We start from the raw sequence: 15093 nt of genomic DNA, 5'->3' as shown, positions 1-15093 counted from the left end.
ATAAACATGTGGTGCCAGTTCTGGGTCACTGTTCTGAGTGGTTTCCCACCTGATCCCACTTTTCTCTCTAAAGGTTTGTGTGTTTTTCTTAATCCCCCAATGCCCCTTGGCCAGCTTCTGAATTAACTGCTGCGCAGGTTATAGCACGTAGGAGCTTTTAAAGTGATTAAATGCTTAGAAGAAAAATAGGAGTAAATCCTCATACCTTGGATAGGTAATGGTTTCACACCAAAAGTACAAGCAATAAAACAATTAAAAAATAGATATTCTGGGTGTTAGGGTTTATTTATGAGGTGTCCCCCAAAGGCTTATGTGTGAGAAAGTGCAAGGTTTAGAGGTGAAATGACTAGGCTAGGAGTCTTGACCTAATCACTGATCCACCGATATGGATTAACTGGGTGGTACCGTAGGCAGGTAGGGTGTGGCTGGAAGAGGTGGGCTGCTGAGGAAGCATCTTTGGAGTTTGTATTTTGTCTGTGGTGAGGGGAGCTGTCTCTCTCTGCTTCCTGATGCTATGTCCTGAGTTGCTCCTCTGCCAAGCTTCTCCTGCCATGATGTCCTGCCTCACCTGGGGCCCAGAGCAAATGAACTGGCCATCAGTGCACTGAGACTTCTGGAACAGTTAGCCCCAAATAAAGTTTTCCTCTTCTAAAATTATTCTTTTTCAGATCTTCTGGTCACAGCAACAAAAAAGCTGAGCAAAACACTAGACATCATCAGAATTAAAAACGTGCTGCAAATTAGTGCAGCCACTCTGAAAAGCAATGTGGAGACTCCTTAGAAAACTTGGAATGGAACCACCATTTGACCCAGCTATCCCACTCCTTGGCCTATACCCAAAGGACTTAAAATCAGCATACTACAGAGATACAACCACAACAATGTTCATAGCTGCTCAGTTCACAATAGCCAGATTGTGGAACCAACCTAGATGTCCTTCAATTGATGAATGGATAAAGAAACTGTGGCATATATATACAATGGAATATTACTCAGCCATAAAGAATGATAAAATTATGGCATTTGCAGGCAAATGGATGAAACTGGAGAATATCATGCTAAGTGAGATAAGCCAATCTCAAAAAACCAAAGGACGAATGATATCGCTAATAAGTGGATGATGACACATAATGGGGGTGGGAGGGGTTAGTGTCAGGGTTAGAGTTAGGGTTAGGGAGGGGGGCAAGAATGGAGGAAGGAAGGACTGTATAGACGGAAAAGAGGGGTGGGAGGGGTGGGGGGGAGGGAAAAAATAACAGAATGAATCAAACAACATTACCCTATGTAAATTTATGATTACACAAATGGTATGCCTTTACGCCATGTACAGAGAAACAACATGTATCCCATTTGTTTACAATAAAAAAAAAAAGACATAGTTAATAAAAAAAAAAAAAACGTATATTTCAAAGAACACCAGCAAGAAAGTAAAACTTAAGGTGGGGGGTGTAGCTCAGTGGTAAACCCCTGTTTAATATGTGCACAGCCTGAGTTTGATCCCAGCACTGCATATTTTTAAAAATTTTTTTAAAAAGAAAGAAAAGAAAAAATAAAGTAAAACTCCATGTAATGAGAGAAAATTTTTACAAATAATTTTTATGATAAAGGACATATATGTAAAATTTATATGAAACTCCTACATTTAAAAATTTTTTTAAATTTTTTTATTTGTTCCAATTAGTTTTATACATAACAGCAGGATGCATTTTGACTCATTGTACACAAGTGGAGCACAACTTTTCAATTCTCCAGTTATACACAATACAGTCACACCACTTGTGTAATCTTACATGTACAAAGGGTAATAATGTCCATCTCATTCCATCATCTTTCCTATCCCCATGTCCCCTCCCCTCCCCTCACTCCCCTCTGCCCAGTCTAAGTGGAACTCCTACATTTTGATAATTTAAGGAAACCTAATGAAAAAGTTGGCAAAAGATCTGAATAAATACTTCTCTATAAAGGACATATAAATGACTAAAAGTACATGGAAAATGTTGGACATCTTTAGCCATAAGGAAAATGTAAATCAAAACCTCAATGAAATATCACTTCATACACACTAGAATGGCCATTGTCAAGAAATTAAGGGCTGGGGGTATAGTTCAGTGGCAGAGCACTCTCCTAGCATGCATGAGGCCCTGGGTTTGATTCCAACACTGGGGAGAAAAAAGAAGAAAGAAACAAATCTTGGAGAAAATATGCAGAAATTGAAATATTGCTGGGGAGAATATAAAATGTAACAGCTTCTCAAATGGTAAAATATAGTTACCAGATGGATGACCCAACAATTCCACTCTGGGTTATATGCCCTAAAGAAATGAAAACATACATCCATACAAACATTTGTACATAAACATTCAAAGCAGCATTAGTTAGAGTAGAAACCACCCAAATGTCTATCAACTAATTAATGGACAAATGTAATGTGCTCTAGCTATCAATGGAATATCATTTGTCAATAAATGAGAGGAAGCAATGATGTAATAGGATGAAAGGTGAAAACATAATGCTAGTCAAAGAAGTCGGTGACAAAGGACCACATGTTGTATGATTCCATTTATAGGAAATGTCCCAATCAGGCAAACCTATGGAGGCAAAGTAGATGAATGGCTGCCCAGGGTTGGAGTGGTTTAGGGGCTCATGGCTAAGGTGTGTGGCATGTTTTTGATATGAAAATGTTCTAGAATTGTAATGAAAGTTGCACAATTCTGTGAATGTACTAACAGTTACCAAACGAAAACTTTCTGCATGGTACATTTTAAATGGGGGGATCACAACAAAGATATTTTAAAAATTGGGATAACAAGTACATTTTTCCTCTTTATTTTTCTTTTATTATTTTTCTTAGTCGACTTTTGTTGCTATAAAAGAGTATCAGACTGGGTAATTTACTTAAAAAATAGATTTATTTCTCACAGTTCTGGAGGCTGGGAAGTTCAACACAGTCATCTCAGAGATATTTAGTTTTGGTTTTAGTTCACTAAAATAAAGAGAATATCACAAAAAATGAGTCACATGAATTTTTTGTTTCCATACATATAAAATTTATTTATATTACTAAAAAGTCTATTAAGTATGCAATAGTTCTATATCAAAAATCATATAAAACAATTAAAAAATACTTTATTGCTAAAAACTGGATCATCTGAGCTATTGGAAAAACAATGCCAATATACTTGTTCCACAGAGGGGTGCTGCAGAACTTCAATTTGTAGATAACCCAATGTCTGAGAAGCGCAGTAAAGCACAGTAAATAAAGCTAGGTGTGCCTACATCAAGGTAATGAATCTGGCAAGGGTGTTCCTGCTTTGTTACCTCTTGGCAGAAGGCAGAAGGACTAGAGAACCACTCAAATGAGCAAGAGGGGGCTGGATTCACCTTTTATCAGAAGCCTATTCCCACAATCACTGGCTGAGGCCCCACTTCTCAACACCTTTGCATTGGGGATCAAGTTTCCAATACATGAAGTTCAGAGGACACATTCAAACCATAGTGTATTTAACAATAAAAAAATTTTAAATTGAATTGCTCTAAGAGAAATTTCCTAACATGAGATCTACTCAGAACAACATGTTCCTAACTCAGAAGACATTTCCAGGCAAAGTCCCCACCCCAGCAGCAGCGATGGAGTGAGCAGCAGCATGTGAAGGACCATCTGCAGAAGACCTGGCATCCTGGATTGTGTGTCAGTGAGAGCGACAGTTCTTCTTTGCTTTAACTGTTGGCAAAGACAACTGGCAATGATCATGGAAATTAATAAGGCATTATACTAGAAAATAAAACACATTTTAAAATACAAGGGTTTTTTTTTAACATATAATATCATTTCCCCTTGTTTATGTCCATGGCTACCAGTTCTCATGATGATAGATACTGAAATCATTAAAGTTTTCTTTGATCAAGTGGATTTTAAACATCTGCTAACACAAACATCTTCAAGCAAAATTCCAGTTATAGGCATCCTCTTTTATCTTGAAACTTTGAAGGTAAAACGTGCATATTTGTCTTAAAACAACAACAACAAAAAAAGGTAATTATTCTGAGCAATCCTGGGGAAAGTTAAAAGTTTCTTGATTGTCTGTGGGTTTGAAAAGTTGCTTGGGGATTAAATTGTTCAGTCTCAAATTCTGAAGTCTAGAAGACACTTGTGGAGACGATTCTTCCACCTGTTAGGACAACAATAAAAACAAGTTTTATAAAAATATAGTCAGTCTATCTCTATGTACTTCTATTCCCTCCCACTGCTTCTGAAGAAGAAATAATACATTTCTACCAAACCTGGGGAGACGTGAGTGACCAGAACCATCATCTGTCACTCCTGGGAGGGTTGGTCTGCTTGTGCTCACCATGTTATCCCCAGCACCGAACTCTGGGTCTTCATGTACAAGTGACTATTATTGAATAAGGACATGGGTCCACCTGCTTAAGGTATGCACAGGGCTCACTATATAATTTGGCAGTACAGTAAAAAACTAAACCAAAGCCCCTTGTTCAAACATGAAGAATTTCAAGATGACTATGCCTGAGCATTAAAAATGTGTGCATTCCCAAGTACACAGCCCAGGTTGCATGCTCATTAAGACGGATCTACATGCGGTAAGATGAAACACTGCAGTGCCAAGGTCCTATCTTCATACAAATAGTGATTCCCAAGAGCCAGTCAGTGGGCCAAGAGGGGCAGACATTTCACCACCAGAGGAAAATAAACACAATTCATTCTTTATGATGCTAAATAGTTAATTTTAGAGCACTGTGATGGTTAATTTTATCTTGTGTCTAAAACCAAAGTACCAAGACATTTGGTCACATGTTATTCTAGATGTTTCTATGAAGGTTATATTTTGGATGAGAGTAACACTGAAGTCATCTAGTTTCCAGTAAAGGGGATTGCCCTCTATAATGTGGATGAGCCTGGTCCAATCAGCTGAAAGTCTTCATAGAGAAAAGATCGTCCTCCCCCAAGGAAGAGAGAATTGCATCAGCTCACTGCTTTCAGACTCAAGGAGTAGCATGATCAAAATCTGATCCTGCAAATTTCAGACTTGCCTGTCTCCATAATCACATTTCTTTGAAATAAATGAAATGCATCAATTCTTTGAAATAAATCCCACTGTGAGATATGTAAGCAGATATATATACATATATATAAATAAACAAATGTGCATGTGTCTCCTAATGATTATTTTTCTGAAGAACCTTGACTAACATAAGGACTGTTCTTTATTCAAGAATTATATGACATGCCTCCCTACTTTATTTTTTATGTTTATATGTGATTTTTAAAAAATTCTAGAAATCACTTCTTCCTATAAAGTTTAGCAATGTTTACTGATATGCTTTTACCTAAAGGTACATTTCTGTTTTTCTTTTTTTGTTGTATTTGGCAGGAGGCAGGAAAAATATCAACTTGAAATTTCTTTGGGGACTTTTTTCAAAACCCAAAGCCATAAATCTATTAAGAAGCACAAAAGCTTTCATCTGGGAGGGGCTCAGACATTAGTACTGCCATGCACCCCATAATGACATTTTAGTCAACAACAGACTCTTATGTAAGATGGTGGTCCCATAAGATCATAATGAGTTGAAAACTTCCTGTTGCCTACTGCAATAAACACATTATCCCTGCATTTGTGGGATGCTGGTGTAAACAAACCCACTACACTGCCAGTCTTATAAAAGGACAGCACATACAATCAGGTAGACAATATAATACTTGATAATAACTATGTTACCGGTTTATGTATTTACTATAATTTTTATTGTTATTTTAGAGTGCACTCTACTTACTAAAAGTTGTTAAGTACTACTTAAGTAAAATTTTTCAGTAAAACTAAAAGTTTACTATCAAACAGGATGCCATATCAGGCCAGCAAGTCTTATCCACCTCACGCTTTTTGCACCTCTTTTTTTTTTTTTTTTTTTTGGTACCAAGGCTTGAACGCAGAGGCACTTAATCACTGAGCAACATCGCAGTACCTTTTTTTTTTTTTTTAATGTTTTACTTTGGGACAGGGTCTCACTAAGTTGCTGAGGCTGGTTTTGAACTTGTGATCCTCTGCCTCAGCCTCCTGAGCCACTGGGATTACAGGCATGTGCATCACATAAGGCTCTTTTTGTGCCTCTTGACTATAGCAAGGGGCCACACTGAGTGATTGACCTACACCATCCAGGTTGGTGTATGCACACTGTGACACTGCACAAGGAAGTCATCTAGTGAAGGATTTCTCAGAACTTATCCTTGCAGTTAAGCAACGCATGACTGTAATGGTAGGATTTAAATGCAGGTGTGATTCTTATGAAGCCATATGAATGTGAAGGAAGGGTATGCAGGCAGCTCTGTCATTGTATTAAAAAATGACAAATCTCAGTCAGGTATGTTGGTGCACATCTGTAAGTCCAACTACTTAGAAGACTGAGGCAGAAGATACCAAGTTCAAGGCCAGCCTGAGACACTTGACAAGATCATGTTTCAAAATAAAATTCTTAACAGGGCTGGGGATGGAGCTCAGAGGCAAAGCACTTGCCTAGCATGGGCGAGGCCCGTGGTTCAATTTCTAGTACAACCAAAAAAGAAAACAAGGGGTGGGAGTTTTGCAAGAGATGATAAGTTTACTTTTAGAAAAAGGTGTTTTACTGACATGGAAATTCCAGATTAAAGAGTTGATCCTGGGAATAAAATGAAGCTTTGAATCAGCAGGGATTCTAATATTACTAAAGGGTGAGGCAGTTTATGTCCACTTAGTTTTCCCACCAAACCTGTCCCTCTGCCTCTTCTAATGACCCTGGTTTATAGTACCTGGATTCACCTGCATGCCCAGCCCAGGAGCCTAAGAGTCATCTCACCCCAAGGCAGATACACAGATGAGGTCCCAGCAGCTCTGTCCCTTAGCATCTCTTCCCCATCCCCACTGCTAGCTAACTTCAAGCTCATCATTTTATCCAGGTTACTGAAATAGTCTTTAGGCTTGGAACTTGTTCCTTAGTGTCTCCCTCGCCACCACCCACTAAACCACTGTCAAAGACACCTTCCTAAATTTCAACTCATGAATCACTTAAAGTGCTTCTGCTGTTCTCACTGTAATCAGAAGAATGGACAATCTGTTCAGGAGACCCTTTGCCTATCCTTCCTGAGTCTTCCTGTGACCGTAGCTTCCACTCTCATTTGCACCCTGTGCTCAAGCCATGCTGTTCTATACTCATAACTGACCCTTCTCAACTGAGCCCTTTGTCAGGCAGACTCTTTTAGAGAACCTGGGAAATGTCCCCTATCTTTCTGGGGACAGAGGACATGAGCATTCCCCCTTCAGAACTCAGTCTGGGACGGGAGGTTACATGAGCACTTTCTTCTCTGAGCTCCCACGGTGGCCCCTTGAATTTATTACAGCCTTGGAAGTTGACAGACTCATCCTACCAAGTCTGCTGCTGCACATTAAGCAATTCTGAAGCTTCTGTTGGAACTATACTTAGAAGTAACTTATAATCCCACATGTCTAACTGGCACCTTAAACACAGCCTGTCACAGGAGACCTGCATTTCCCCAAACGAGCTCTATTCACATTTTTCTCATCTCAGGAAATGGCACAGCCAATTTCCCAAACTGTTTCAACTAGACATCCAGGAACTCTTTGGATTATTCTTCCTCCCACCCTTCCTATCGAGTCAGCAAGCTGAACAGAGTCCATCTCCAGGATATAAGAGCCAAAGGGACAAGATTAGAGAAAGTTTGGTCCATTTTAATCAATGAAGACACTAGCTTGACTGAAGTAGAAAATGAATAGTGGGAAATGAAGTCGATGCTGGGAAAGCTGGAATCAAACCAAGAACGGTCTCAAATGTCAAGACAAATAGTTGAGAATTTATATTGTAGGCACCAGGAGCCACTGATGGCTTTTGAACAAAGGAATGAGCTGAGTACCCAGGGGGCTGATAATGTGATCACAGGGTGGGGAGTGGATTAGCAGAATGGGAACAGGCAGAGGAGGGCAGCGAGGTTCACATCATCCAAGACAAGATAAGGACCTAAAATAGGACAGACTGGATGGAAAGGAAGAAATCCCTGAGAAAGATATTTTGAAATAAAGCAAACTCCCAGGAGGTAGAGTGAAGGCAAGGGAAGTCTGAGGTGACTCCAAGACGTTAAGCTGTATCACTAAGAGACTGGAGAATGAAATAGGGACATGGAAGAGAGAGTACAATGCGAGGCTGTGGTTCCAGAAAGATCAATCTCTAGGAACAAAGAAACAGATTAGGAAACGGGTTCATTAACTGCTCTCTAGCATCAGAGCAATCAGTGAATCACCAAGTCACTTACCTAGCTGTCTGTCTCCACTATGGGCAATCAGTGCAAAGGGAGGACTGTCACTTACCTGCTTATCTTGAGTTCCCAGTACTTGGAAAGTTGAAGCTTCCTTGAATGAAGTACCAGTGCAAAGGGGTTGGCTCTAGTGGTGAGAATGTGGTGTGTTCCCAAAGGAAAAGAGAACTGAGCCTTGGGAAGATGTCACCAGGTACAGGAAACAAGGGGTGGGGAAAAAAAGGGGACACTGAGGTAGGAGACGTGTTGCAAAAGGTACCCCTGAAATCAAGGGAAGGAGACACTGAAACAGCAGGAGGTAAAATTATTATGTGTCAAGGAAAAGTCAAGAAGAACAAGACTAAGAAAAGGCCCTGAGGACCGGAACAAGCCGTTTCAGTGGAGTTGGGAAGATAAGTGAGATTATGGCCTGCGAAGTGGGGGTGGGGAAGAGGGCGAGAAGCTGACAAGGAAGACATGGGGAAAAAAGGTGTCGAGTGACAGAGCTTTCTCCTGGCATCTCACCTCCCATCCATCCAGGCTGCCTAGAGTGGAGGCCTCCTGCATGGGTGAGAAGGACCAACTGGGTGCAGAAGAGGGGAATTTTGACAAGGATGAGAAAGCAGTTTTTAAGTCCTATAGCATAATGCAATGCTAACAGAAATACACAGTCATTTGCAAATGAAATAAAACAGCAGCACATTTGAATGCCACTCCTACCATGAGGACTTTGTTTGGACTTTCGTAGTCACTTGTTCCACAGGTTCTCTTGGACCCTCGTGACTGTGATAGATCCTCATCTGCATCCGCTTCGTCAAATGAAGACAGCTGCCAGCCTCCATCCCAGGCGAAGGTCCCATCTTCAGCCACAGAGGACTTGCACCTGGAGACATCGTGTGTGATTGTGCTGACTGGGACTGTAGGGAGGGGTGATGCCGAAGGTGGTGTGCTGGGACCTCCACTGTCTCCAGAGTTCTTCAACTGGGACGGAAGGTCTGCTACAGATGCATGGTTAACGGAGAGCTTGTTTTGCAAGAAATGTTTTAAACGAGTATTCCTGGGAACGCTTTTTCTCCTGATTGCATTCTGGAGCTGAGACTCTTCTGCAATGACGTACACTCTGCAGCGGCCCCTGGTCACTGCAGTGTAGACGTGCTGCCAGTGCTGGCGGCCTGCCTTCCCCACCACGTAGACCACCGTGTCCTCCTCGGACCCCTGGGAGGCGATAACAAGGTATGGAGACAGCACTGAGAATGGGTTCAGAAAGCTCTCAAAAGGGGGAGAGAGGTGAGTCCACACAACGCTCTCACGCATCCCGCGCCCTCCGTCTGGTCGGAGCACTCGTATGAACCCATCTCATGGACTCATGTTATGTATGACCTGAGAACTCACATTGGCTACCAATGCTGCTAAGTTCAGGTCTCACAGGTCCACAGGTGCCTCGTGGAAATCCAGTCACAAACTTCAAAGATGGCATGCAGTGCCAAAGTTTCCCTAACCAAAGACTTTGAGATGACTGTATGGACTTTAGATATAAAAGTATTATCCTAATGTTACTTATAATGTAAAAGAATGGACATATTTTATATCCTTTAGTAATAGAAATAATAAACATATATATATTGAAAATACAGATGCATACACACACGCACTTGACTACAAACATCAAATTGCTTTAAAATATAACAAAAATGTAAAAACCTGACACTATAAAGAATGATGGTTACAAGTATGTAAAAAATAAAATCACTGATTTTAAAAAGTGCATTAAAAACCAACATAAATATGGAAAACAAAATAAATCCCAAAAGGAGTAATATTCTATCAAAATTTTAATGTCTCCAAAGAGAGGGCCTAACAATGACTGCTCCAATGCACTTTCTCATTATTGAACCATTTATTACCTTTATCAAGATAAAGCAAAAAGAAAACCCAACCTTTGTTTTTTAAATTTAGTAAACCTAAATAGTTTAGAACTGCATAGGCAAGGAAAACGCCAACATCTCCATGTAACTGTAAAACAGTTTCACGTTTGAGGACTATTCTCGGTTCCTGGATTTTGCGAGCAGCACAACCAGCGCCAACACAAAGGAACACAATGGTGCAAACACTTCTCCTCCATGCTCCACATCCCGCCCACCAAAAGGAGAACTGTGGAAAGGCAACTGACAAGATGTCACCTGTGAAAATACAGATCCACCAAAACAAACTGAAAGCACATTCCCAGCAAGGTCCTGGATCCCCCTCCACAGAGTTTGAACCAACTCCTCAGACTGTAGCGGTCTGAGAGTTACTTCTCTTCCAAAGCCAAACACGTTTTACAGTTCTGTACCACTTCTTCGCCTTAGACTTAACTCATGTATTCCTACACATGAAATGTCTACCTACATTCTGTATTTCATACTCCAGGCACAGCTCAATTTGGATGCTAAATTTTCATCAGAAATACTCAACCTATATTTAGAGTTCATAATTTATTATTGAAAAACACACCCAAATTGTTTCAAATGTACTTAAGTTTTCTAATGACTGAATCCACTATTTTTAAAATTAAGTCAGTTCCTCAATCACACTAGCCACATTTCAAGTGCTCAATAGCTACATGTGGCTACCATATGGGATAGGCTTAGAGGACCCTAGGAAGCCACCTGATGCCCCACCACCCCACATTACTTCCCTGACATTATCTCTTGTCACTCTCCCACAGTGGTCTCCTTGCTATTCTTCCACCTCAAATATGCCACGTCGACTCCCATCTTAGAATGTTGGCTCTGGATACTCCCTCTATCTAGAATTCCTTTCTCCTAGACGCACCTGCATGGTTAACTAATTACCTCCTTCAAAACCCTGGCCAAGCACTACCTTCTTGACAAGGTCTGTGTTGATCACCTACTTAAAATCACAACTGCTCCCACACCCACCTTTTTTCTACCTTCTAACAATACAGGTGGAGGATTCCCTATCCACAATGCTTGCATCCACAAGTATTTCAGATTTTGGAGGTTTTCAGATTTTGGAATATTTGTACAAACATGATTGGTTGAGCAGTCCTAATCTGAAAACCTGAAATCTGAAATGATTAAAAGAAATCCTCTATTTTTTTAAAAATCTGATCAGTACTCAAAAAGTTTCATATTTTTGAGAATTTCTGATTTTGGATTTTCAGATCAGGGATATTCAAGCTATATATAGGGGTTTGTTTTTTTTTGCTTGTTTTTATTGTGTTGTTTTATGATTGTGTCTGTCTCTATTCCTTTTCCCACCAAGTATAACCTTCATAATGGCAGAGATCTTTGTCTGTTTCATATAATGACATATGCTAAGCACCAAGAACAGAGCTGAACTCAACAAATATCTTTAAATGGAACTACTTTAAACTCAACCCAATAATAATAAAGACCCCTTCACTCTGCATTTGTTCAGAAATCCAACAAAATAACAAGAATATAAATTTTAGGGACTCTTTAAGAAAACAGGGCAAAATGATCATTTGATAAGGTATTAAGGTAAATAGTTTTAGAAGTCCAATATGCACATACTAGAAATCAGAGAGAGAATAGATGAACGGGAGGAAAAAAAATCTTAAAGATGAAAATTTTCCCAAATTAATGGACAGAATTTCTAAAATGAAATATCCCATAAGGAAGATCCATGGGAGAAATCTCTCCAGGATCTCAGGGTCAGGAATATTGGCATTTAAAATAACGGGTTTGGACTGTTACAGTACCTGCAGTTTGATTACACGTGGCTGCCACCATTTTGAGACAACAGCCAGGCCCCGTAGGACCCCTGGCCGGACTGACTGAGCCCCCTTTCCAGGACCCCTCAGCCTGACCGATCACTCCCTGCCTCGGGCCCTCACATCGACTGACTGCTCCCTGCCGCCAGGACCCCCAGACCAACTGACTGCGCCCTATCACCGGGACCCCAGACCGACTGATTGGACCCAGCTTCCAGGATCCCACAACCACACCAAACACTCCGGACCTCCAGGACCCCTGCTGGACCAACCGCATCCCACCTCCGGGACCTCCAGCTGACCACGTCCACCCCTGAGCTGCAGCTCCCCATTTGCCAACACATTTCGAAGCCAGAGCGGCCATCTTGGATAATCCTGGAAGCCGGAGCTCCGATCTTTGGGTGGGGCAAATCCCATCCTGCGACGCCTGCTGGAGCTCATTGTCAGGTACCTCTCATGCATCAGGCGACTGAACACTTGGAGGTTTCATTAGTATATGAATGTTATACTGTAGATTTTCTTTTTTCTCCTTTTAAAAAAATTTAAGTTTTTATTTCTTTACTTTTCTTGCTCTCTTTTCCTTTTGTTTACCAGTTCCCTCAGAGTCTCTTTCTCCCTTTTTTGCATGCTAATATCCAATTTCTTTTGATTACACTCTCACTCTTTCAATTTTCTAGAACTTCTGTATATTCTTTTCTTATCCCATTAACAGCCACATTCTACATCCCTCTGCATCTTCTTTGTCCTCCATTAGAAACTGCAGACCTTATTGCAAATCTGTTTGTTTTACCGAAGATAATATTTGAACTCATTCTGTTTACTATGACAATTTTGTTATTGTCCTCATAGGGCCTATTTGGTCTAGGATTGCATAGTGTCTGATTTGGGCACTGCTAATATTGATCTCCCCTTAAAGAAAGGGTTTTGTAAACCTATAGGGCCACTATAAGCCTATAGGGGGAAATCTGCAATACCCCAGATCTGCACTGCTAGAAGGGAAGACACATAAACAACATGAAAAAACAAGGGAAGAAAATGATCCAAACAAATCTAGATTCTATATTAATAGAATTCAATGACAGTGTGTTAGAAGAAATGTCAGAAAAGGACTTCAGATTATACATGATTAAGATGATTCGCGAAGCAAAGGATGAGATAAGAGAGCAAATGCAGGCAATGAATGATAATACCAATAAACTGAAAGACTACCTGCAGGAAGCAAAAGATCATTTCAACAAAGAGATAGAGATTCTCAAAATAAAACCAAACGGAAATCCTTGAAATGAAGGAAACAATAAACCAAATAAAAAACTCAATGGAAAGCATCACCAAAAGACTAGACCACTTGGAAGACAGAACCTCAGACACTGGAGACAAAATATTTAATCTTGAAAATAAAGTTGCCCAAACAGAGAAGATGGTAAGAAATCATGAACAGAATCTCCAAGAACTATGGGACTTCATGAAAAGACCAAATTTAAGAATTATTGATATTGAGGAAGGCACAGAGATACAAACCAAAGGAATGAACAACCTTTTCGATGAAATAATACCAGAAAATTTCCCAAACCTGAAGAATGAAATGGAAAATCAAATACAAGAGGCTTACAGAACACCAAATGCACAAAATCACAACAGATCCACACCAAGGCACATTATAATGAAAATGCCTAACATTCAAAATAAAGATAGGATTTTGAAGGCCACGAGAGAAAAGCATCAGATTACATATAGGGGGAGACCAATACAGATAGCAGCCGACTTCTCAACCCAGACTCTAAAAGCTAGAAGGGCTGGACCAACATATTTCAAGCTCTGAAAGAACATGGTTGCCAACCAAGAATCCTATACCCAGCAAAACTAACCTTCAGAGTTGAAGATGAAATAAAATCATTCCATGATAAACAAAAGTTAAAAGAATTGACAAATAGAAAGCCTGCACTACAGAATGTTCTCAACAAAATATTCCATGAGGAGGAAATGAAAAACAACAATGGAGGTCAGCAAAGGGAGGAACTAACTTAGAGAAAAACCACTCAAAGGAGAAACCAAACCAACTTAAAAACAAAAATAAGCCAAATGACTGGGAATACAAATCATATCTCAATAATAACCCTGAACGTTAATGGCCTAAACTCATCAATTAAAAGACATAGACTGGCAGAATGGATTAAAAAGAAAGACCCAACAATATGCTGCCTGCAAGAGACTCATCTCATAGAAAAAAACATCCACAGACTAAAGGTGAAAGGATGGGAAAAAACCTACCACGCACATGGACTCAGTAAAAAAGCGGGGGTTTCCATCCTTATATCAGATAAAGTGGACTTCAAGCCAAAGTTAGTCAGAAGGGATAAAGAAGGACATTTCATACTGCTTAAGGGAACCATAAATCAGGAAAACATAACGATATTAAATGTTTATGCCCCAAACAATGGTGCATCCCCTTACATCAAACAAATCCTTCTCAATTTCAGGAATCACATAGACCATAACACAATAATTCTGGGTGACTTTAACGCACCGCTGTCACCACTAGATAGATCTTCCAAACAAAATCCAACCAAAGAAACCATAGAACTCAATAACACAATCAATAACCTAGACTTAATAGACATATATAGAATATTCCATCCATCAATGAGTGGATTCACTTTCTTCTCAGCAGCACATGGAACCTTCTCAAAAATAGACCATATGTTATGCCACAAAGCTGCCCTTAGGAAATGCAAAAAACAGAGATACTGCCTTGTGTTCTATCAGATCATAATGGACTAGAGTAGAAATCAATGACAAAATAAAAAACAGAAATTACTCCAACACCTGGAGACTAAATAATATGCTACTGAATGAAACATGGATAACAAAAAACATCAGGGAGGAGATAAAAAAATTCTTAGAGGTCAATGAGAATGACGATAAAACATATCAAAATCTCTGGGACACTATGAAAGAGGTACTAAGAGGAAAATTCATTGCATGGAGGGCATTCCAGAAAAGAATGAAAAGTCAACAACTAAATGACCTAACATTACAGCTCAAAACCCTAGAAAAAGAA

The 15093-nt window shown here is 39.9% G+C and overlaps 1 protein-coding gene across 2 annotated transcripts in view; it reads right to left on the bottom strand.

Annotated features, from left to right (window-relative positions):
* Nucleotides 1-1877: 1877 nt before the first annotated feature.
* The window catches only part of Helb (DNA helicase B), a 40490-nt gene continuing 27274 nt past the window's right edge, over nt 1878-15093 (bottom strand). For both annotated transcript variants that reach the window (XM_047551765.1, XM_047551766.1), the window contains exons 12-13: nt 9017-9511; nt 1878-4169 (exon numbers count right to left, since the gene is read on the bottom strand). In XM_047551765.1, coding sequence (XP_047407721.1) covers nt 4038-4169; nt 9017-9511 — 627 coding nt within the window. In that variant the 3' untranslated portion in view covers nt 1878-4037. The remainder of the gene's footprint in view (nt 4170-9016; nt 9512-15093) is intronic.

This window comes from Sciurus carolinensis, chromosome 4, assembly GCF_902686445.1.
Source record: "Sciurus carolinensis chromosome 4, mSciCar1.2, whole genome shotgun sequence".
Taxonomy (NCBI): domain Eukaryota; kingdom Metazoa; phylum Chordata; class Mammalia; order Rodentia; family Sciuridae; genus Sciurus; species Sciurus carolinensis.
The sequence above is the reverse complement of the archived record's forward strand: the minus strand, read 5'-3'. Positions and strand labels throughout refer to the sequence as shown.